The sequence below is a fragment of the Apteryx rowi genome, unplaced genomic scaffold, assembly GCF_003343035.1.
Source record: "Apteryx rowi isolate R43461 unplaced genomic scaffold, aptRow1 scaffold_379, whole genome shotgun sequence".
Classification (NCBI taxonomy): Eukaryota; Metazoa; Chordata; class Aves; order Apterygiformes; family Apterygidae; genus Apteryx; species Apteryx rowi.
Genome location: NW_020450296.1, coordinates 754317 through 777482, shown reverse-complemented (window position 1 = coordinate 777482; position 23166 = coordinate 754317). Strand labels below are relative to the sequence as shown.

At 50.5% G+C, this 23166-nt stretch overlaps 2 protein-coding genes across 2 annotated transcripts in view; one reads left to right on the top strand and one right to left on the bottom strand.

Annotated features, from left to right (window-relative positions):
* LOC112969950 (keratin-associated protein 5-4-like) overlaps positions 1–23166 on the bottom strand; it is a 35699-nt gene that overhangs the window by 7479 nt on the left and 5054 nt on the right. The window contains exons 2-6 of the mRNA XM_026073802.1: positions 15910–16059; positions 15308–15522; positions 14861–15017; positions 14565–14625; positions 12764–12927 (exon numbers count right to left, since the gene is read on the bottom strand). Coding sequence (XP_025929587.1) covers positions 12764–12816 — 53 coding nt within the window. The 5' untranslated portion in view covers positions 12817–12927; positions 14565–14625; positions 14861–15017; positions 15308–15522; positions 15910–16059. The remainder of the gene's footprint in view (positions 1–12763; positions 12928–14564; positions 14626–14860; positions 15018–15307; positions 15523–15909; positions 16060–23166) is intronic.
* On the top strand, positions 17792–22902 carry TCHH (trichohyalin). Its single transcript, XM_026073864.1, has 3 exons — positions 17792–18036; positions 18538–19039; positions 19163–22902. Exons 1-3 carry the CDS (start codon positions 17899–17901, stop codon positions 22900–22902), a joined length of 4380 nt encoding a protein of 1459 aa, XP_025929649.1. The 5' UTR covers positions 17792–17898.

The following is a 23166-nucleotide window of genomic DNA, read 5'->3' as shown; positions in this document are numbered from 1 at the left end:
CCGGTGGAGCCCTGCACCCTCGAGGTGGTGGGGACCTGCGTGGACACCTTCCCCCTGCAGCCCACGGCCTCGCCGGTGGAGCCCTGCTGTCCTCAGGGCGTGATCGCCTGTGACCCCTGCCCGGCTCGGTGCTTCGTCACGCATGTGGATCCCTGTGCACCCCCAAGCACGATCTGCGCAAAGCCTTGCGCGCCCCAGAGTGCGGCAGCGCTCGGCGACACCGGCTGTCCCCGGCAGGCGCCCATCCGCCCCACCACCCGCACCGCCGCCATCGTGGAGCGGTGCCTGGCAAGGTGTCAGAACTGGCTGCGAGGCAAGAAATAGGGCGGCAGCCGCCAGCATGCAACAGAGAGAGATTTTCCTGCACAAATGGGATCTCCCTCTGGTGGTTCTCTTGATTTCTCATTTGTATCAAGAAGAGAGAAAAGGGTTTCATGTTAAATAAAAAAAATTTTTTTTTCAATCGTCTCTTAATTAAGACCCTTATTTCTATTGCATAATATTAAGTGCAATAATAATAGCAGAAATGTAGGCAACGCAAGTAATTGCATTCAGAGACACCCATTTCTTCATCTTCAGACTTTTTACTTCCCACATACGAAGAACTACTTTCATAATAAGTCTTAAATTCAGTTAGGATCTTGTCCTTGGGCTTTCTATCCTCTTTTGTACAGGTCTTTTAGATTGAAACTGTTATGAGAATATTAAGAAAAGCAGCTGAAAGGCATCATTTTAACATAGTTTGGGAAAGGTCTTTTAGGGATATACAAAACAGCAGGAGGTATTGGGGTTAACGAAAGAGCAAGCACTGCACAGAAGGAAGTTACAGAAGAAACCAGGAGAGGAGTAATGCTGAGAGACGGACGCCTCGTTGTTGCACAACTTCCAGTCGAAGCCTGGGTTGGACTCAGTGTAATTAAAAGGYTTCATATTGCTCAGGAGCAGCAAGGAGCCTCACTCGTTCCCCCATCGCATAACAGCACCGCAAAGAACGGAGTTATATCTCTAGATATTAGCAGCAGCCTGACGCAGTAAACGGATAAAGCTTTAAAAAGCTGTAGAAAGGTCAGAGGGAGAAGGAAACACCAACTGTTCCTGCATTTGCTTGCAGTGTAACTGAGATATCATCTGCCGCTTCCTGCCCAGCCGCTGCTATTGCGCTCGGTGTGGCGTTTCAGGGACAGGTTCCCGTGTGCCTTGCTGCTGTGAAACAGCCCCCCGCAACTCAGGTCAGCCCGGAAAAATGACGAGAAGCAGCCGAGGCATCCGCAAAGAACCGCTCAGTGAAAGTCATTTACTGAATGATTGCATGTTGTTCTCCGCATCTTTAACGTCTTCTGTTAGAAGGGATTTTCCACCTCCGTATGCATATCAAATCATGTCTGCATGTTAGCACTGTGTGTGTGCAGTTAGGGAGAGATGAAACGAGTCCTTCTTATTGTAGCAATAATTGCAGCACATCATTGAATTGAGAGAATAAATCTTCATGAACCTGAAAAGTTTGCCAACTATTTCCGTCCTCTTTTCTTTTTTTTTTTTTTTGGTAAATAAATCAACAGCTATCATTCCCAAGCCACTATATCGGATTATCGTGCCTGGAACTACATATATTATCCATTATGTTGCAATACGACTCTGCTGCAAGTTAGATTAGATCTGCAGTATGAGACTTTTGAAACACCTGTAAATCAAACCTTAGCAAAGATAGCCTATAGTAACATAAAAATGACTACTAAAGATGAAGAAGTGAAGATGATAAACAGAGGAATGTTTTTTACTGTGTTCCCAAACAGCATTCGCAGAAGTCAGATAAGCTCCGCTCACTGTTATAAGATGCTCTTTTGACATCTGTCCTACACAAATTGCTGGGCTCTCCCACATAATCTCAATTACAGAAGTCATTAATCCCCATTACATGCTTGCATTTATGGATACGCCAATACAGTGCGCTCCAGCCAGGCACGTCAGACATTCAGCCATCCATGTACGGATGCCCAGAGCTTGTCAGCATTACCCTGAGCACTTCCGAGTGCTTAACGCAGACAGCAACGAGCCCTAGGGACAGAGTCATTTCCTCAAGCAGGCAAAGAAGTGAGAGTTTCCTGTTCCTGAAGTTTCAGCACGTTAGAGATGTTCATCTAGACCAAGCTGAAGATTTCTCCAGCTCTTCAAAGGACTCCACAGTCCACCCAGGGCCATAAGGATTGGTGGCTGCTCAAACTAAACCTGAAAAAGCTATTTTGCTTTATTTTTTGGTGGGTGCATGTAATTTTGGCGAACGCTTCTCCAGCCAAGCAGTCCGGGGCAGAGATCGCCCTGTGGTTAGGCAGCAGCGTACCGACCCCAGGAGGCAACCTTGGGCCTGGGGTGCCAATGGCAAAGCAGCAGGGCAAGAAGAGGACCAGCCCCAGCTAGAGCCTTTCGCTGGTCACTGCTATCTGTGGAGGTACCGTGCTGGCTCTCCAAACGCGCAAACAGCCTTTTCCTCACCTTCTCCCACCTCCTTGTTCCGGCGGACGGTCTCATGCCCCCTCACGGCGACCTCCTCCTCCTCCCCTCACCCCTGTCGTCATTGCCACCTTGTGACGGCCTCGTCATTAGGGTGGAGTGTAATTGGTACAGCTGGAAGAGAGGCATCAGGTGTGATTGTGACATTCCTGACATATCAGCCAGTAATTTAGCCCTTTCCTGCAGAGGGGAAGGAAAAGACAAGGCACCGTCCAGCCTGGTGTTGGCTGAACCTTGCGTACAAGCAAAAGGCAGGAGCCTAATTTCTCAGGCACAGCTGATAACGCTGAGGGCTCGCACACAGACATCTCAGTCCAGCTTTCACACGATGGGAGCTCAAACTTTCCAAAACATCACCTAAGTCACGTTTTCCAAAGCGTCGGCCATGACGAGATATTCCCGAAAAGAGAGAGGTCGGAATAAAGATGTCTGGGACTATGAGAGAGCGATACGCCGCTGTCAGGGAGCACGAGCCGCTCTGGGCAGGCTACCAACGTCCTTCCCTTGCCCCTCGGAAGACAGATGTCTCTGATTCCCTAGGCAGACCTCAACCTGCAGGATCAGCAAGCATGAGCCTGTCTGGTATGAATCCTCCCTGCCCAGGATTTTGAGCCGACAACAAACAAACAGGCAGCAGCATCGCCATAATAACAACAGCTCCTCCGTCCCCCAGGCTGGTGCTGTTTATTCCCCGGAGCCAGATGAGTCATTGGAGGAAGCTGATCCTTCGAAGCAGGTCAACTGTTGCACGTCAGCACTTGCGAACGGTGCCAGGCTGGAGCCAACATTCCCCTGGTCTGAGTCACCCCAGCTCCAGAGGGTCCACCGGGCACAGCGAGGGGACTGCGAAGTCCGGTTAAAACGAGCATCTACCCCCCTTTACTAACAGCAGCGAGACCAGCACCCCTTAGCACATCCAAGTAGCTCTTCAAAACACCCAAGAGCTGCAAGAAGTGAAGCACTTAAAAAAAATCAGTTCGGCCACCTCCAGCTCAGCCCAGGACTCCCCACTTCATCTGACTCTTTCCCTCTGGTTTGGAGGCTCCAGTTCAGCATCCTGCTGGTTTCAGGAGTGGGTTCATTCGCCTTTGGGCAGTGACCGGCTCGAAGTTTCAGCACAAACGTGTACAAGGAGAGAAGGGGAAAGAGCTTCTTGGGATGGGCTGGGAGCCTGGCAGAGGCCCGGCGCCCTCCTCTGCACTCGCCTTTCCAGTATAAACAAGCAGAAAAGTGGTTTTTAAGGCAGGCCATAGGCAGAACTGGCTTCAGCCGTCTCTCCTGTGCATCCAACAGCCCGGTAAAGGGAGAACCGACTGGCCCTTCCTCCAGTAGCAGCGTTAATCACGTTGCTTTCTATTTACATAAAACTCATAGGGATTCAGCATTGGTTTGAACCATCCCACTGTGTCTAATTCACTTGCAAATACTAGGTTTGAGAGTAATTAGATATAAACGCGAGCCTCAAAGCCGTACTTCTTGGGAAAACCAGGATGAAGAAAAATGAATGCCAATAAAAAAGAAGAAGAAAACAGGATATTTCCGTGTCTGTTCATCTCTCTGGAAACAAGGAAAGAGCGGAGAGAGCAGACAAGTGTTGCGCTGCTGAACTGGCTGCAAGAGGCACCGATAACAGGGCGCAGAGCAAGGCGCGTTGCCTGCCTGGCTTCTCGCACTGCTGCCACCCCACGAGTCTTGTGCAACCAACTTCCCGGCCCGGCTGTTCACATGGCCACGAGCGCCGGCGTACCGCTGCCGGAAACGCTTCCCTGCCAGGCAAGCTCCGGCTCGCCCCCAGCACCCATGCCGGTTCTCCCCGGCCGGGCAACGCAACGCCTTCCTTCCCATGCCACCTCACTCAGCCAGCTCCACCACCCTCCCAGCCCACCTTTGGTGGGGTTTCAACCAGGTTACGTTTCCCAACACGTCCTCTCTGCCCCCTTCCACCCTCTGCTCGAGACGACGCTCCCGTTTGCACTCCACGGCCGCCTCCGAGCCCTTCGATGTCGCTTTGTCTCCGTCTGGCCCTCAACGCTACCGCAGTCGCTTCTTGAGGGCTACAGGTGGTTTTCAGGACAGGAGAAGGTGGCTTCCTGCCCCAACCAGAGATGCCCCTAAACCCGAGGCTTTAGCCATTCCCCAAAATTGCAACTTCCTCCTGCAACTGGCTACCAGAAGGAATTTAAATTCTCCTGCAGATGTACTGACCAGCAAGGAAGCTAACGGGGAACAGCACCAAAATTATCCCCACCACCAAGGGGAGCAGCTGGGACGACTGCAGCCTATGACTCACTTCCACGGTGACCACAAAAGGTGACTCAGGTTTCCACCAAACCCTCAGCGCAGCAAGGCAGAAGAGACCAAGCTGAACGACTGCGCGGTCCTGCCCGAGACCCTCTCCTCCGAGGCCGGTTCCGGGGAGAGGGGAGACGTGCTTGGCAGGCCGTGCACGCTCTGCGGCGACATGCGTGAGCGAGGTGCTGCTTGCTCCTCTCCAGGCGAGCTCCCCGCGCGTGCCGCGGCTCAGGGCTCAGCATTGCACAGCACAGAAATAAAGGCAAGCAGGAAGGGTCACAGCCGGCCTGCTGCAACGCCTGCCTGGTCTCTAAGCGCTACCACAAAAACCTGCTTTAATTCACCTTTGAGGCAAAATTCAGCGTGGTCGGAGCTCTGACCAGAAGCTGGTTTTCCAGAAGCTAAACCACGTGTGCGGCTCTGGAGAGGAGCGCAAGCGAGGTCTGCGCTGCCGGGAGCATGCAGCAGACCTCGCGTAYGGACCGGCACCGGGGGGTGTTGTAGGCGGCCTGTGCACCCGCGCCAGGCGTGCGCACACGCGTGTGCACGCGTGTCAGTGCGGGTGTAGGAGCAGCGTCCTCCGGCGGTGCCAGGGAGGGGAAAGCACAGCGCGCCCGTACAGCTTGAAGAGATTTCCGGCTACAATTAGAAGAAATTACAAGGGAAGAAACACAGGCACGGTCAAAACTTGTTTCCTAGTGACAGATAAACCGCAAAACTTAGACAAAGTCGTCTGGGCTGGCGGTAACTGAGTAGTAGCTGGGTGATTTTTTCTTTATCGCCTGTCAGTTAACGGCGTTCACAAACATCTGGCCTCCAAGACTGCCCGACAGGAGCCGATGCACGGCTACCTCACCGGCTATCTTTTCTGACAGCGGAAACCAAATGCCTTCAGAGGAAGGCGAAATAATTCTTCACATCGGCAAATATGGGATAACCAAATCTCCATGTTAGCTTCATTCTTAGTCTCTGATTGCTAAAGATCTGCTTAAACTGAAACACAGACTTTCATATCAACTCTATAAAACACAGCACACAGTAATGTACTGGGAAGTGTTAGTGTCTAGCTACATACCACTGCCTTTCCTCTTCCAGTCGTAGACCTGGATAAGTAAACTTGTGATTTCCTTTGTCCCTTCAGAAAATAACTTACCCAAACATAACTCCTGCTTTTTGCATTAAAACACCCAGCTGGATAAGCCATGAGCAAATGAATCACAGAAAAAGCCTGTCTTCAGGAGAAGGATCAATGGGTGAGAGCAACGAGACGATCTGAAATACCCATGCCCCTCTTTAAGTTCCATAGTAGAAATGCAAAGGAAGGGTTTAATTAACTTCTCCATAATGACAGGTCTTAAAATATGTATTAAAACTGTCTCAAAACAAAAAAATGTATCCACAAAAGTCTTGTTTCAGCCCAGAGATTAATTCCTAATTTTACTTGTGAGATTATTCAAACGCAGAAAGAGTCTTTTAGATATTAAAGGCATTGCTAGCTGGCTTTCAGTGCATTACCACAGGGAGCCTTGGAATCCAATTATCTCTGAAGAAATATGTTAAATATGCTCATTAACATGTAAAAAAGTAGGAACGTGTATTAGAGAAACGCTGATGTATCTCACTTCTTAATGTCACAATGAATTAGCAATAAAGAGGGTTGCAACAGAAACAACTTGCTGGAATGCCTACGGAGCGTAGGAAAATAAAGCATTTCACTTCCATTAGCTGAATTCCTGATAACGCCAGAGATGTAGCGATAAGCGCTCCGTATAATGGGCTCCAGCTCTCACAAAGTTTAGGAATTGTGCTTTGCATGTAGAACAAGGCAAGAAAAGGGAGGTTAGCTAAAACCTCAGCGTAAACTGCCCCTCGGCTCGACAGGCAAAAGAGAGAAGGAAACAACAGGCAGAAGAGGTACGGGTGGATTGGGAAGGCAATAGCTACAAAGAAAATTTTGGGGTCCCATGCGGGCACTAACCAGTCCCTTGCTTTTTTCCTAAACTCCCAAAAGGAGCTCCCAGCCACCCAAGCCCTGCAGCCCTCCAGCTCTCCGAGACCTATGTTTAAATGCTTTCTCACGTTAAACCTTCGGCGGGGCACTTTCCCTCCTGCTAACCTACCCTTCCAATCCTCCTTGCTGAGCAGGAACAATCGAACTGAGTCATGCAGGAATAAACAGTGATTACTTTCTTTATTTTTATTGAGAAACTGCATATATGCTCTGCCTATCCAGAGGAGCTTGTTTGCCTGCTGCCCCAAAGCATTTTCTGCCAGTGAGCTCAGAAGTCAGAGCTGCTTTGGCAAAGGCACCTCAAAAATTTGTGGTAATTACAGCAGGTTTGCCAAGCAAACAAGGTGCTGCAGACTCGTTCCCTCCTGCGCCACACCTTGCACCTCTCCTCTGTGGCAAATCAGCCATGGAAATTCAGCCAAGATAAACGTGCATCTTGGCTGCTTTGAATGTAACCTCCCAAAGCATTTATTTTTCCCATGAACGCAGGTGCCACCCCGGGGAAGGACATGCTAAAATGAGGCTCTGCCCCACCTGCCCTGAGTTTTTAAGCTGCGATGTTAATGTCACCCTTTTTAGCACCAGCACAGCTTGGAGGTCTCGGTGTGCTGGGAAATCTCCGACTGCACAGAGCCCGGCCTCGGAGGCCAGCTAGCCTCCCTTCCCTTTATACTGGGTGAAAAGGAAGAAGTCAGGGCTCAAGCTTTATTTGGCCCAAACCACCACGAGCTCTTGCTAGGCTGCGCTTCCCTTGGATCACGGTGGAGACGGCACAGCGGAGCAAACGCTCAGAGATCCAGGAGAACCTGCATGGCTCCTGCTGCTGGAGCACAGCCGAGCCGACTAACGGCAACCTGCTCTGTGATCCGTGCTGCTGCAATTCACAGTCCATCCCCGCAGGGTCTTCAAGACACCAGAGACATCGCATGCTCCTGCTCACATAAAATGCCGTATCCGGCAGAGGACACCCCACGCGAGAGAAACGCAGCTCCCAACTCAGGCCCACGGCAGGCAGGCRCAGGCAATGCCCTAGTGAAACACTTGGAAGTGGCGCTAAGTGATCTGGCTCTGCTGGACTAGCAGCTCCCCTGGGAAAAAGCAATGCAAATGCTTTGCTGCGCTCCCAGGCAGATCAGCTTCTTTTCAGACCCGTTGAAGAGATCGCTCCCACCCCCAGGGTCAGGCAGCTGCGTGGAGCTCGCTGCCGTCACTGCAACCCTCTGCAGCCCCCCAGGCTCGGCAGAAACCAGGAGCAAGCTCGTGCAGCCCACTTCCCACCTGCCTCAAGCCAGCACCACTGAAGGGTCAGGTGATTTCATCAGCACAAGAGGATCAGAAACACTTGCTGCCTTCTTCCTGGATTCTCCAGATTGCAATTTATTTCCAGCTGTACTAAAAGTGATTTTGTCCCTTTCCCTATTATGCAGTTTTTGCTCTCTTTAAATGCATTCACATATCATTTGACCCTCTAACCTTTTCTGTTTCACAAAGCATGTTTGAAATCCTGAACAACATAAACCTGTTATTGTCTCTGGCTGTCTGCAAGAAGAGGAACCACCCTGCTCAGAGCCTGGGTGAGGGATGCGAGTAGGAATCACTCCAGCCAGAATGTGCCTCTCCCCCCTCACTGCAGCTTAACGAGAAGGTTAGCAGCAAGCACTCAACATTAGAGGAAAGCGGTGCATTTTCATGCAGATAGGATAGAAAGGTTGATAGATCAAAAATCAGATAGGAGGGGGGAAACAGAGGCAGGATTATTGTTAGCATTGAGAGTCTCCTTCCTACACTCAAGAGCTGGGTTCGAGCTGACCGAGTTCAGAGCTGAAGTTTGAGCAGTAAAGAGAAACTAGAACAGTCATTGCTAGAGGCTTCAAGAGACCCTAAACATCACAGTTATCAGCGCGGCATTTTTCAGCTCCAGCGCTTTCCCTCCCCGAAGGGCACTGCCAGGAGCAATCCGCCTTTCCCGGCACACGGCCAAGAGACAGGACAGCATTGCAGAGCCCTCCTACACCCACAGCCAGCTTTGCCTGGGGGCTCCTCAGCTCCCTTATTTATCCCCTCCTGACCCCGCACACCTGCGGGGCCTTTACACAAATGCACCCGGAGCCATTAACCCTCCCCATGCCGGGCATGGAGCCACCCAGTGCATTTTCCTCATGGTGCTTTTTTTCTGAAACTAAACTGGTTGTATTTTGTTTGTTGTGTCTAAAACACCGCCTTGTACATTAAAAGCTATATGGATTTCTGTCTTTAATTTTTTTCAGTCTCTCTTAAGAGCTGTTTATTGGCCAAGAAAAGAACTTTAAAAAGTAGAAGGCTAAAGTCAGGACACTTAAAAGTCTTACTGAAAGTGCCCAGGAAAGAGCTCTTGGCATTTGTAGCAGCCAGGGGAACGAAAGCGTTACACTCGTTTCTCCGGAAATTATTTTGTGCCTCAGTTTCCCCAGCTGGTAAATAGCGATACAGCTGCAGGATCGGCCACACGGTGCCACACCACTGGCCTGCTCCAAGTGCCACTTGGTGGCACTATTTGAAAAGATTTCTTTGCTTGATGCCTATCTCACAGTCAGGAGAGGGGGAGGTTCTGGAAGGAATTATATTCATCTTAACATCACAATTTTCTTTCTTTCTTTCTTTCTTTTAATTCAAAATGAAGGCATTCCTCGCGGCCTCCTCCCCTGGGTGTCGGAGCAGCCCCGCGTCACTCAGGGATTGCAGTCTCACGAAACACGTTTGCCCAACACGAGAATTGCGGGCACTCCTCAGGCATCACCTTAAACAAAAACCTCCAATGGTAAAAATAGCCTCTTCCGTAAAATGCCTCTGAGATGCGTCTGCAGGTGGGGCAAGCTTAGGATGGACCCTGCAATAACTTCTGAGAAAAACATTAGTGCAGAAGTTAACGAGGAAGAGATAAATGAAGACACAAGGGATGACAGTGTAATTGGGTAGAGATGTTTCAGGGCGCTGTGCTAAAGGGGTGTCTCCTTTGCAAGATGCAGGCTATGATTACGAACCCTATATAACACCTCTGATACCCGATCCGCTTTACACCGCGCTCCCGAAGCTCAGCTGTTCCTGTTGCTGACCCAGGTAAGCCTGGATATACAGAAACTCATTGATTTTCACACTGTCCAACTTTGCTACTGGCAGTAAAGCAGGAGCTTTTGGCCATGAATGTGTTCCTGGAGCTGCCACTGCTGAGCTCTCCTAAAGGAATTTCTATGTTGGCTTTTTATGAGTCAAAAAATTCATAAAAGAGACCTGGAATTACAATATTCTGTGGCTCGTTTGAAGCAACCTGGATTCACAGCTCTGTTTTGCTCGACAGAAAGCCAAATTAAGGCCAAGGAGAAGATTTTTTCTCCCCTCTCCTACTATCCGCCTCCCCAGCCTTTCACTTCTCACCGTCCCTCGTCTCTCCAGCCATCACTGCTCATCTTCATACCCAGCCGCCTCTGCAGCGGGTGAGAGATTCATTTTTCCCAGGAGTCCCTTCTTGTTCTCTGTTTTCTTTCCCTTTTTCTACTTTATTTTGTCTAGCTCCTTTTCTGGCAGTTCTTTCTCTCTCTCCCTGTCCAGCTATGTTCTTTAAGAGTAACTTATCTGAAAAAAACATACAAAGACCCCTTTTTGTTGGCGCTTTTCTTGCAGGCTGACTCAGGTTTGCAGGGAAATGGCTCGACTCCAAGAAAACATCATCAGCATCATTGCCGCTTTTTATACGTATGCCGGGAGAGATGGGGACTGCAGCACCCTGAGCAAGGAGGAGCTGAGGCAGCTCATCCAGCAGGAGTTTGCAGACGTGATAGCGGTGAGGATCCGGCTTGCGGCCAGTGTCCGCCGAGGGTGTGCGCGCGGGGTTGCAGGGCTGGGATCAAAGTGCTCTCCATGCACATGCATGCACCTGGCTCCTTGGGAAAGGCAAGGAGATGGTCAGAGGCGAGACGATCTGCAGCAAAGAAGAAAGGTTATTCCTTCTCCCAGGGTCAGCTGCTTGCAGAGCACAGCGCGGGGAGCCCGGATTTCCACCCAGAGGCTGCGTCAGCCCTGCTCAAACGCTCTTACTGCTGCTTGTTTCTTTACAGAACCCCCACAACCTGGAAACTGTGGAGAAGGTGCTGTGCTTCCTGGACGACGACAGCAATGACAGGGTTGACTTCAGTGAGTTTCTCAGTCTGATTTTCCGTGTGGCCAAGGCTTGTTACAAGGAGCTCAGGCAGTGCCAGAGACTAGAAAGTGGTCAAGAGCCGACAGCCCAAGAGGAGGCAGGCAGGGAGCAGCAGCCAGCGGGGCCACACGCAGCTGAGAGGGTCTCCCACCGCCAGCAGGTCCAAGAGCAGAGGGCAAACGATCAGGTCCAGGAGGCTGAGATCCCAGACACCCATCGAACCCAGAAGGCTGAGACACCAGATCGGGAGCCAGACACCCATCAGGCTGATGGGACCGAGGCACCAGAATGGGACCTAAACAGAGGTGAGATCCTGGACTTTGAGACTGCAGAGCAGAACAGAAATACCCGTCCGGCTGAAGAGAATGGGACACCAGAACAGGACCCAGAAACCCACCAGGCCCAAGAGACCAAGATGCCAGAACAGGGTATGAACGACCATCAGGCCCAGGATGCTGAGACACTAGAAAATGCCTCGAGCAGCCATCAGGTCCTGGAGATGGAGTCAGCAGAGCAGAACCTGAATTGTCCCTCTGAGACACTGGGAAAAGACGCAAGCAATGAGACCCAGGCGTGTGAGGCCCCTCAGCAGAACCCCAGTCCCAGCGAGGCCCAGAAGCTGCAGCTCCTGGAGCAGGATGTGAGCCCCAGCAAGTGTGCGGAGCCCCAGGAAACACACCATGACCCGGCTCTCCGTCAGAGCCATGAACCCGAGGTGCTGGAGCAGGAGCTCAGTGGTGGTGACGCACAGTTTTGTCCAGCACAAGAGCAGCAAGACGATGGTGGCCAAAGACAACCCGCTGCAGAGCAAGTGGCTAGGTCAGACCCATACTCATGTAAGTCCCAGAATCTTCAGCAATTTTTTTATCCGTGGCCACCACAGTAGTAAAGGCAAAAACAATCCCTCTTGTAACCAAGGCAGAAAAGGCAATAGTAAATACAAAATGCTGGTATACATTTCCCTCCCCTGGCCGTGGTGTGATTTTGGGCAAGTTCAAAAGCGTCCCAACAAAATTTCCCCCCCTTCAGCTAGCTGAACTCTTCTGATCTGCTTGGAGCTTGTCCCCTGTGAAGAGGTACATCCTGTCCAGTTTCACCATGGTTTGCATTCCTATTTGTCATATCTTGCCTAACTCCTTATTAACCCTGGGCTTCACATCCCTGATCTGTACTGAGTTATTCGACGGCTAGAGACCTTCTCTTTTACTTTTTGTTGGGCTGCCTTTGCTTATGTAATAATAAAACTCAAGGCAAAATGAGAGTGTCCTAGTGTGTTACTGCAAGCGTGTTCTCAGCCCCGCTCTGAACGAACAGCCAGGTGATGTGACATGGTGCAGAGGACCAGAGGGTCCGTCTCTTGCCATGACACATGGCCACATTGCTCCATTTATTAGGGTGCAGGTGGAAGGATGGACAGAAAGAGAGACGGGCTTGTCTTTGGGGCAGATATCCTAAAAGTGCTGTTGTTCAGCCCTAAACTCTTGTTCCATCAAACGAATCTCAGATAACATCAGGCCAAGGTGCGTTCCCTGGTCCCGAAGGCTTTGGGGTTTTGTGTCCCAGTCCAGCCTCAGCACTATTAGCAGTGCCTGCAGTATCTGTTCTGCCTCTGGAGACCTTCCCTCTCCCCCTCCCTCAGGCCCTTCTGCCCCTGTCCCACCACCGTGCCCTTCTCTGTCAGAACTGAGACGCCCCTAAAACAAAGCAGAGCTAAAACATCGCCCTTGGCAGGCTCCCCCCAAACTGAGCTGCCGGCCGAACAGGAAGTTTGGAGGTACCTTTGCAATTCTGCCGAGGTGAACGGGTTGCTCTGTGGACAGAGGTGTGACATCCCTGTGAGAGATGTCCTCGAAGAGGGCAGAGGTCTGCGTTAACGCAATGGCACGACCAACCTCTGAGCAGCTCCCTCGCAGCACCCATCTGCTCCGGGTGTTTTTCATGTCTGCTATGAAAAGAATAAACTCTGCTTAACACTGAATGGGAGGGATTTGTCCTATTTAACCTCGCTTATTAATACTCTGAGAAGCAAGGGAGATGTGGAGCATGCTGTGAAGATCAAAAATCCCTTTTGGCCATAGAAGTCCCCGAAGGAGATATATTAAACACAGGAAACTATTATTCACGTATATCTGATCCCAGCAACAACCGGGAGGCCAGTGATAGAAAGATCACACGCACAGTGTGCACAAACGGAGCCATTTTCAAACTTAGTTCAGGTAGTTCAGGGAACAGGGTCTAATCCACAAATGCAGATAGGAATACGGATAGTTTCGAAGGCATGAGCAGTCCAGTGAAGTCAGTGGGGATTCTTATGAGGTTCAGATGTGTGCTGGACCACCGGGCAGGCCCAGGACTCAGCATCCTGCTGGGAGCATGATGCTCAGCCTGTTTTTCATCATACTATCTTTCACTTGCAGCCTATCAGAAAAATCAGCAAATTATAAATGCACGCGCACCTCGTGCTCTGTGGCCGGTGACATGCAGCACACAGACGCCTCACTGCAAAATAAAACATCACTCCTCTGGGACACCCCAGAATTTCACAATTTGCTGTGTGCTGAATCAGAACAGAAAAATCAGCGTTTCAAAACACTCTCAACATATCCGTCTGCCTATCCATCCATCCATCATCTTCTTATCCATATTCTTATTCTGCTGCCCTTTGCAGCACCAATAAAAGACTGGGTTCAGGCAAGCCACTGAGACCTGTTAGGGACGTGACTGCTGCGCTCAGAGAAACGCTGAGCTCGGCTGAAGCTATTCCAGCGCCGTGTGCTGCCAGCTCCGGGTGGGAACACAAGTGAGCTAAGGAAGAATGTCCTGTGCTCACCTAAATTGGCCTCTGGCTCATTTTTGTTAATTATATACTCTATTCTGAATAACACTACTTTTGCCGTCAGGAGTATCATATTTGAAGTTAGGGGGGGTTTCTTGGTTCATTTTAACGAGAACATTATAGCACAATGAAAATCACCCAACTGAAACAAATAGCTAGGTAAGAACCCTGGGAGGCTGGGAGGGAGCCGGTCTCCCGTATGGGGTGCGCCCTGCGAGGCGCCCGGTTCCTCTGCGGCGAGATGCTCTACAGGCTCAGCTGCCCCATATAAGTGACGACTAATCCCACCACCAGCCGCTCCATCAGTGTTCGCGGCTGCCACGGATTATTGCAAAACAATCGGAAGCAGTTTGCCTCCATCTCTTTGCTCGTGGGGTCCCCTTGGATGTGGCTTGGCTGGAGGGATTAGGCAGGATCAGACCTCAGGGGGTTGCGTGGTGGAGCAGGGAACGTGCCGTCGGCTGAGGTGTGACGACACACGGCCTCCCTGCTCCCGGTCTCGCTCCAGGGAAGGGTGCAGAATTGGGAATCGCAGAGGGGTGCAAGCAGCAGGAGGGCAGAGGTGCCCCATCGGGGCCCCTCGTTGCTCTTGGGGCAGACACGGGGAGTGGGCAGAGCTGCCTGCACGATGCACATGGGCTCGTGCACCGCTCCTCCGTCCTTCTCCTAGCGTCGTTCCCAGTTCCTCCACCCTCCCCTTCAGTTTTACAGACCAACAGGCGAACAGTTTGCGTCTCCCTCACCTTTAGCTCCTTGATGTCTCTCCTGTGTGATATTTCCCCGTTCCAAAGAAGCTGAAGGTACCTCAAGACAGAGAGGAACAAAAATGTTGTTTAATCTCCTTAAGGCAGAAGCCACAACTTTTTTCCCAGGGGGGCAAGAGATTTAAGATCCTTAGTTTGAAAAAAATCTGTATTTTGGTGCCTAATAGCTTTTAAAAATCTACCCGTGTCCCCTCTTTTAAAAAAGTGTTTGGGAAGCCTAAACCCTTGAAGAATTGGGGGGTTTGGTGCTGTAGCGAATGTGCTTTGAAACTTACTGGTTTGTTCCGGGAACGGCAGCAAAATATGAAAAGCGAGGAAGTGCTTCAACGTGCGCGTGATTGAAACGCCCCGTCCCTTTTCCAGCATCGGCAGCCGAATTCTGCCTGCCCAATGGCCCAAACAGCGCCTGGTCATCCCACGTTGCTGTAACTCCTGCGGGTGGGATTACAGACTGTTAGAGGACACGAAGCGTACAGGCTCCAGCTGCACTGTAATACTCTAATTTTAATAATAACTCCAATCTACCATAAAATTACAGTTTCCCAAGGGTATCATTATCCCACAGGTGGGGTATAATTTGCACAAGTATAATTTAATCTGAAAAAAAGCTTAAAAATGAAGTATGGTTAGTAACAATCCTTATACGCACTTATACGAGTATCCCCAAGGTGTTACCAGCACTAATTAATTAGACTCCTACACCCACTATTATCTCAACTTACAGATGGGCCAGATCAGCGACTCATCCAAGGCTGCATGACAAGTTCATGCTCTGAAGCCTCTCTGCAATGTCTCCGTCACGCTTCTCAAAGCAGCGAGCCTTCCTCCAAAATCAAAAGCAGGGGCCCAGGTGGCATGGCTAATGTCTTCCTTATTTTCTCTGGGTACCAGGAGAGTTGGGATGAATAAAGAAATGAGTTGGTCTCTAATTAATATACTGTTAAAGATAAAAAAAAGGATTGTGGAGGTAATTACACCAAAAGCTGCCTAGAGCAACCAGATGAAGATTCAACATAATTCTGCCTCTCAGTAGAGATGTTTCGGCTTTTCGTTTTAATTAAAGATCAAGCAAAGTTAAAATGAAAGTCATTCATGGAAGACAGTTAATCTGAGAATGTTCTTTCATGATTTTTCTCAATGAAAAGTCATTGCTTATTAAACAGACATTTTCTTGTAAAAATTCTCATTTTTCAAGCCTCACAATTTTAAAATGTTCTTTTTCTTCAACAGAAACCTGAATAGTACAATGAAAAGGTTCCCTAACAAGAAATTACTGAAAATAAAGTACATTTTTCAACACACCCTACAAGGACATGACACAAACCATGGTCTCCTGGGGAATTTGGGGATCTCACTGCCATATGCCTCCATTTCACCATTTCCATAGTGCTTAGGGGTCCTTTCGTCCTTCTTCCGCTGCGAACACGAGCCAGATCCAGAGTCCATTGACCTCAGGCCCAGGGCACCGAAAGAACTGCACAAAAAAAGCACGCAGATAATCCCTGGTGTTACAGTGCCAAGCTCACAGGCCATGCAGATTTCTTACTGTCCCGGATCTGCTCACGATTAGCTCTACTAAATTCAACGCTTCTAGCGACATCATCCGAATTTCACTCTGGTATCGTTTGTGTATGTGTGTGTGTGTGTATGTTTGTGCGTGCACCTGTGTACATTATACATATACACATATAAACATATACCTATACAGACACAGATATATATGCACATATATAAAAATACGCCACCCCACAAGCACATCTATATGTTTTATACCTATTCGAGCTTTTTTTTTTTAATCTTAAATACAATCAACCTGTAAAATAACTTTACAATCCGGATTAGGTGGAACCAGCCAGTGCTTGAATTGCCACATGGTAACTGCTATTTCTGGGTTAAAATGATAGGTAAGGGGATGATAAGTTAAATAACCCGTTTGAGGACACGAAGGTGCAGCTGGGCTTGGCCAAAGATGAATCAGGACAACGTCCACAAAGGGTGTCTCCTTTCTTTAGCTCCGTCAAGGACCCTATAAAAGCACTCAGGTCCTCCGCTCACTCCGCACGGCTTCACTGGAATCCCATTTGATCCCGCTGGTGATTTGGGTAAGTCGTTCTTCTTGAAATGCTCATTTTGCTTGGAAAGAACATGTTCTTGACATAGGATTCATCTTGGGTGACAATGTCATTCCTGCGGCACTGTTTTCTGGGGGTCTTTTATGTTTATATCCAGTAAAGTGTTATTTTGTGAGATTTGGACATCTACATGCTATTATCACTGTGTCTATGTGTAGAAGCAGTGGTCCTCTGAGAGAAAGAGAGAGAGAGTCAGGTTTTGTGCCTTACTTTGGTCTGGATTCAGCTCACAGCCGCAATGAACAGACTGTGGAAATACCAAGAAACAGAATTTTGTATACAGAGGGGTGTGTGGAAGTGCATGTGTGTGTACACGTTACACAGGCAGCGAGGCAGACAGACAGCACAGCTTCCCCATGTGCAAGATGGGATCCCAGCACTGATGCACCCCGATAACAGGCTTTGGGATCCTGAGAGGAGGAAGGCGGGTGGCTTTCAAGGTTTCCAGACATAAAGCTCAAACAGGAGCGCTACTTTCTGCTGAGCAGATCGCAGTAAAATTAAGTAAGTAGCTCTGACCAAGGTGATCTGGCAGTTCTCCTCCGGCCAAAATCTATTTGCCAATGAACTGATGCTGTAATAAAAGATTCATCAGTTGATTTACAATACTCCTGGTCATAGGAAGATTGGCCACAGGGCTTGTTTAATGATCTACAACCTCTCTACCTGTCTCTTAGCCAGCTAGATCTTGTCTAAGGGCATGCCACCACTTCATTAGACATCCTCTAACCTGCTCCAGAGAAGCTGGTATATTCTCAGTGGCAGGCAGAGACAGCAACGTGCATCCTGGAAACATAAATACTTGGTACAGCACCACGGGGACAGGTTTTTGGGGTATCTCTTGAGTCATCATTTCTCAGTCCCCTCCCTAGGATCCATAAATGCACACCTCCTGCCACCCTCTATCAAACRTCATTTGACTACATCAGCAGACAAGTTGGAGGACACTCCCCATCCCACTAAAACCCCTAAGCATTTGAATTTCTTCCCAGGGCTCTGGCGAAACAGAGGTCACCATGGCACGGGAGCAGACATACAGCACATAGCATCCTGTCAATGCACACAGCCAACTTGAGCCCAGCAATTCTTCCCCCTCCGTTCATGCTGAGACACAAATAAGTGTATCCTGTCTTACTCTGATCTCCTACTTTTCTTGCAGGCTTGCTTGAATCTGCAGGAAGATGTCTCACTTCTTAGACAGCATTTCCACCATCATTAGCGTCTTTTACAAACACGCAAAGGAAGATGGAGATGGCTCCATCCTCAGCAGAAGGGAGATGAAAGAGTTTATCCTGAAGGAGTTTGCAGATGTCATAGCGGTGAGTGCTATTATGAGGGAGCCCTCAAAGCCCTTATGGAGGCTGACTGGAGAGTAGTGATTGCAGATATCTCCTCCGGGAGAGGGGATGATTTTCACGACCAGATGGCAGTGGGATGGGGAGGCTCTTACCAAGGGGTAGCAGCAGATGCATGCCTTTGCACTGACTGCTTCGACAACTGTTTCAACTAATTCTGCTATGAACAAATTGGCAAAAATTGGGGAAGAAACTGTGGGAAGGTATGGTCTTCTTCCAAAGGAAATGCATCCAGTGGAAGGACACAGCATCTGTCAAAAAGAAGAAAACTAGCTGCTTAGCCGTAGCCAGGGAACCACCAGAAAAGTGGAGGAGAAAGACATGGCGGTGTTGCTGAGCTATAAAACTGAAGCTGCAAGAGATGGAAGGAGAAAATATTAGTTACTCCTGTGTTTGTATTTCTCTGGAAAGGAGCAGGAGGGCTAAAACCCTGTTTTTGTTTTCCTGTGTTTGTTTTCCCTGCAGAACCCACATGATCCTCAAACGATTGACAAGGTTCTGCAGTTTCTTGAATGGGATGGTGATGGGAAAATAGATTTTAATGAGTTCCTACTTTTGGCATTCAGAGTGGCTAAGGCTTGCTACTGGTATCTGCAGAAGGGACCGTGTCTTCTGCAAAGAACAAAGCTAATAACCCATGGGAAGTCACTCCGAGAGCCTGAAATTAATAACAGAGGGCGCCATCGTCAGCTCCAGGAAGAGGAACCACAAATCTGTGAGAGTAATCGCCATCCACCCTGTGAACCTGAGCCACAACGAGACACCAGGGTTCACAAGCTTGAAACCCTAGAGGAAACGGGGAGTCATCACCAGCAATGTAACACACAAAGCAGAGATGATGCCAAAAGAAACAGCAAATCCGAGGAGCCAACCTTTCAAGTATATGAAGAACGAAGCCAAGAGCCATGCGACCAACGTAACATTTGCCAGCCACCTGAGCTGGACAGACAAGACGACGTACAGAGCCGTAGTGAGTCAAGAAAGCCCAAACCACTGGTGTACGAGAGAGGCAGCCACCAGACACGTCAGCCAGAGCAAAAAGGAGATGTGAGGACCCACTGCGTGCCATATGAATCAGAAGCACAACTCAACAAACGCAGCAGCTTGCAGGCACGTCAGCCTGAACCGCAAGCAGATGAGAGACAAAATCAAGAGGGGCCTCAGCCAGAACGACTGGCAGCTGTGAAGAGTCACAACCAGCCATGTAAACCTCAACCACTGCCAAACCGGTGGAGTAGTCGTGAGCCACGTGAGCCAGCACCACAAATGTATGATCAAAAAAACCATCATCCACAAGACCAAGAGGCAGTGCAATATGGAAGGAGCAGCCATTGGCCACAGGAGCCAGAACAAGAAGCAGATAGAGAAAGTCACAATCAGCCACGTAAGCATGAATTACTCACAAATGAGAGAAGCCGCTATCACCTCTGTGAGCTGGAACAAAAAACATTTGAACGTAGCAGCCGCCAGCCACATGAGCTGGAATGCCTGGATTTGGGGAGGAGAAGTCATCAAAAACACAAGAAAGAAGAACAAGCAGATCTAAGGAGTCAAAACCTGTCATGTGGACCAGATCCTCACAGATACCAACATAGCAGCTATCAGTCCCAAGACACTGAATGCCTGCAATATGAGATGCACAACCGCAAATCATCTGAGCCAGCACAAAATGGAGACAAAAGGATCTGTGGTCCATCACGTGAAACAGGGCCTCCAGTGTACGAACGTAGCCGTTATCAGTCATTTGAGTCTGAACGAGTAGAGAATGAGAGGAGACGCTGTCAGATAAGTGAACCAGAAAGACAAGTAACCGTGAGAAGCAACCAACAGCAATGGGAGCGTCACACAGTGCAAAAGGAGAGAAGCCTTCAGGTACGTGAGCCAGAAGCCCGAGGAAATACAAGAGAGAATGGCATGTTATGTGACTGGGAACCATCAGACTACAAGCACAGCGGGTATCAGCAATCTGAGTCTGAACAAGTTCAAAATAGGGGAACTAGCCATAGGAAAAGGGATCAGGAAGAACAAGCAGAAGCAAGGGATGTTAGTCAGGAACGTGAGTTTCAAACCCTGGAAGACAGGAAAAGCAGTCATAAGCCATATGTGCAAGAAAAAGATGTGAGAAGCCTGTATGAGTCATACCTCCAGGAACCAACAGTTTTGGACCGCAGGTGCTATGAAACACATGAGCCAGAAAGACGTGTATATGAACAAACGAGGTACAGGGAACATAAGGTTGAACATCCGGACAGAGAGAGAAACAGCTATCAAGCTCAGCAGTGTGAAGAAAGAGATGATGCACGGAGGGAACTGGAGCCACGTGGGGACAGAGCAAGGAGAGACCGTTCCCAGGACTCTGAAGAAGTGGAGGATGAGAGGAGGATTCGCCAGGGACGAGACCTGGAGGAGCCAGCGGGGGAGAGGAGGAACATTCGCTCTCGCGAGCTGCAAGCTGAGGTCTCTGAGGCCAGCAGACGCCAGGCACGGGAGAGAGAAGAGCGAGGCCCCGTCAGCACATACGAGCGGACCCGCCGGACCATAGAAGAGGCAGCAGAAGCAGACCTGAGGGTTCGCCGTGTCTCCCATGAACCTGAGCCACGTGGGGACAGAGCAAGGAGAGACCATTCTCGTGACCTTGAAGTAGTGGAGGACGAGAGGAGGATTCGCCAGGGACGAGAGCTGGAGGAGCCAGCGGGGGAGAGGAGGAACATTCGCTCTCGCGAGCTGCAAGCTGAGGTCTCCGAGGCCAGCAGACGCCAGGCACGGGAGAGAGAAGAGCGAGGCCCTGTCAGCACGTACGAGCGGACCCGCCGGACCATAGAAGAGGCAGCAGAAGCAGACCTGAGGGTTCGCCGTGTCTCCCACGAACCTGAGCCACGTGGGGACAGAGCAAGGAGAGACCATTCTCGCGACCTCGAAGTAGTGGAGGACGAGAGGAGGATTCACCAGGGACGAGAGCTGGAGGAGCCAGTGGGGAAGAGGAGGAACATTCACTCTCACGAGCTGCAAGCTGAGGTCTCTGAGGCCAGCAGACGCCAGGCACGGGAGAGAGAAGAGCGAGGCCCCGTCAGCACGTACGAGCGGACCCGCCGGACCGTAGAAGAGGCAGCAGAAGCAGACCCGAGGGTTCGCCGTATCTCCCATGAACCTGAGCCACGTGGGGACAGAGCAAGGAGAGACCATTCTCGCGACCTCGAAGTAGTGGAGGACAAGAGGAGGATTCACCAGGGACGAGAGCTGGAGGAGCCAGTGGGGCAGAGGAGGAACATTCGCTCTCATGAGCTGCAAGCTGAGGTTTCTGAGACCAGCAGACGCCAGGCACGGGAGAGAGAAGAGCGAGGAGCCGTGAGCACCCAGAGGGAAGTCTATGAGAGGACCATCCATCRCATAAGTGAACCAGAACAAGAGAGTGATATTGTCCCCCACCATCATTCTGATGGGTTGCAGCATGAGGCACGTGAGAGGAACCCCTGTGAGCCCACAGAGCACCGAGACAAAAGGAATCACACACTGTTACGTGAGCAAGAAACCCTAGTGCATGAACCTAATAGGTACCCATCATGCGAAAGTGAAGGAAGAAGGGTTGAGAGGAGTCTGTACCGAACAGTGGAGTTGGATATGAAGGACCTTATCCTGCCAGGAGAGCTGGAGTCTGTCGCAGACACGAGTATCCGTTATCTCCCTGATGAGCCAGATGTACGGCCAGATGTGAAGGTCCTCCCTCAGGCTTGCGAGCCTCACACCGTGGCATACTTGATCCACGTGATCCAGAAGCTAAACGATGCTGAAGCAGCCACCTATGAGATTGTCTGCCACCAGCCCCATGACCTTGGGCAACCAGTTTACGTGAGGAAATGCTATGTGTCACCCCAGCCTCCAGCAGTCCCATGTGAAGGGAGCAGCTGCCAGGAGCCAGAATCCAGGGAAGACAAGAGAAAAGCAGGGGAAACTCAGGAGCTTGAACCCCCGCAGCGCAAAGGCACACGTGTGTTGGAACCGCATGTGGGCAGGAGCAGTAGCCAGCAGCTGTCTGCTTCCAGCCCCCAGGAAAGAAAAGGGGACCTCAATGAGCCACACGAGCGTGAGCCGCAGAATACAAAAAGCCCCTGTCAGCAGGAGAGGGCTGAAATAGAAGGGAAGGAAGGGGTGTGTCAGGAGCCCCCATCAGACAGCATTAAGGGTGAACCTCATCAGCCATGCAAGGCTGAACCCAGAGAGGACGGGAGGAACAACCACTGCCCAAGGACTCCTGACTCCAAAATGGAGCTGCAGCGAAATGGATCAAAAGCCTCCAGGGAGCAGGACCCACAGGAGCCCGAATCCAGCTGCGGCCCAGCAGGCGAGCCCCGAGCGCCAGGGGATGAGGGAAGCCGACCTCGGCCGCAGGAGGGCGAATCGCCCCAGGGGGAAGCAAGTCAGTGGGGGAGCGAGCGCAAGGAGAGGGAGGCCAAGAGCCGCCTACCTCCATCCCAGGCATCCGAACGCAACCAGGACCAGGGGGCCCAGGGCCAAGCTCCAGAACCGCAGCCGCGGGAAAGTGGAGGGCGCCAGGCACCAGCGTCCAAGTTGGGCCAGCGAGCTGCAGAAGAGACCTGTCCGCAGCCACCCTCGAGGGAGGAAGCTAGCCGCCGTCAGCAGAATGCAGAGAGGAGCAGCCACCTGCGACAGGAGGAAAACAGCAAGGGGAGCTACCGCCAAGCAAGCGAGCCCCAGGCCCAAGGGGAAGAGGAACCACGTCTTTGCACCAAGCAGAGCCAGGGCCCCCACAGCCCTCCAGGCTCACAGGAGGCACCAAGTTGTCCCGGTGTGGATGAGGCCAAGGCATCTTAAGGAGATCTGGTCTCTGCTGGGTAGTTGGTGGGCCTTCCCCAAATCTCTTTGAGGATTGCTTCTGCTCTCTAGTTTTAGTGTAGGCAGAGAATTATCCCAGGATCTACAGCTTCTGCTTTTCTGCATTATCTCTATCCACCTTAGTGCGGTATTTAGTCACTTTTCTACCGTAATTGGACTCCTTGGGTATCTCTGTCCTTTTTATCCCTATCATCTCTGCTACCCTGTGGCATCACTGTTCTGTATCTCACGCTGCACTCACAC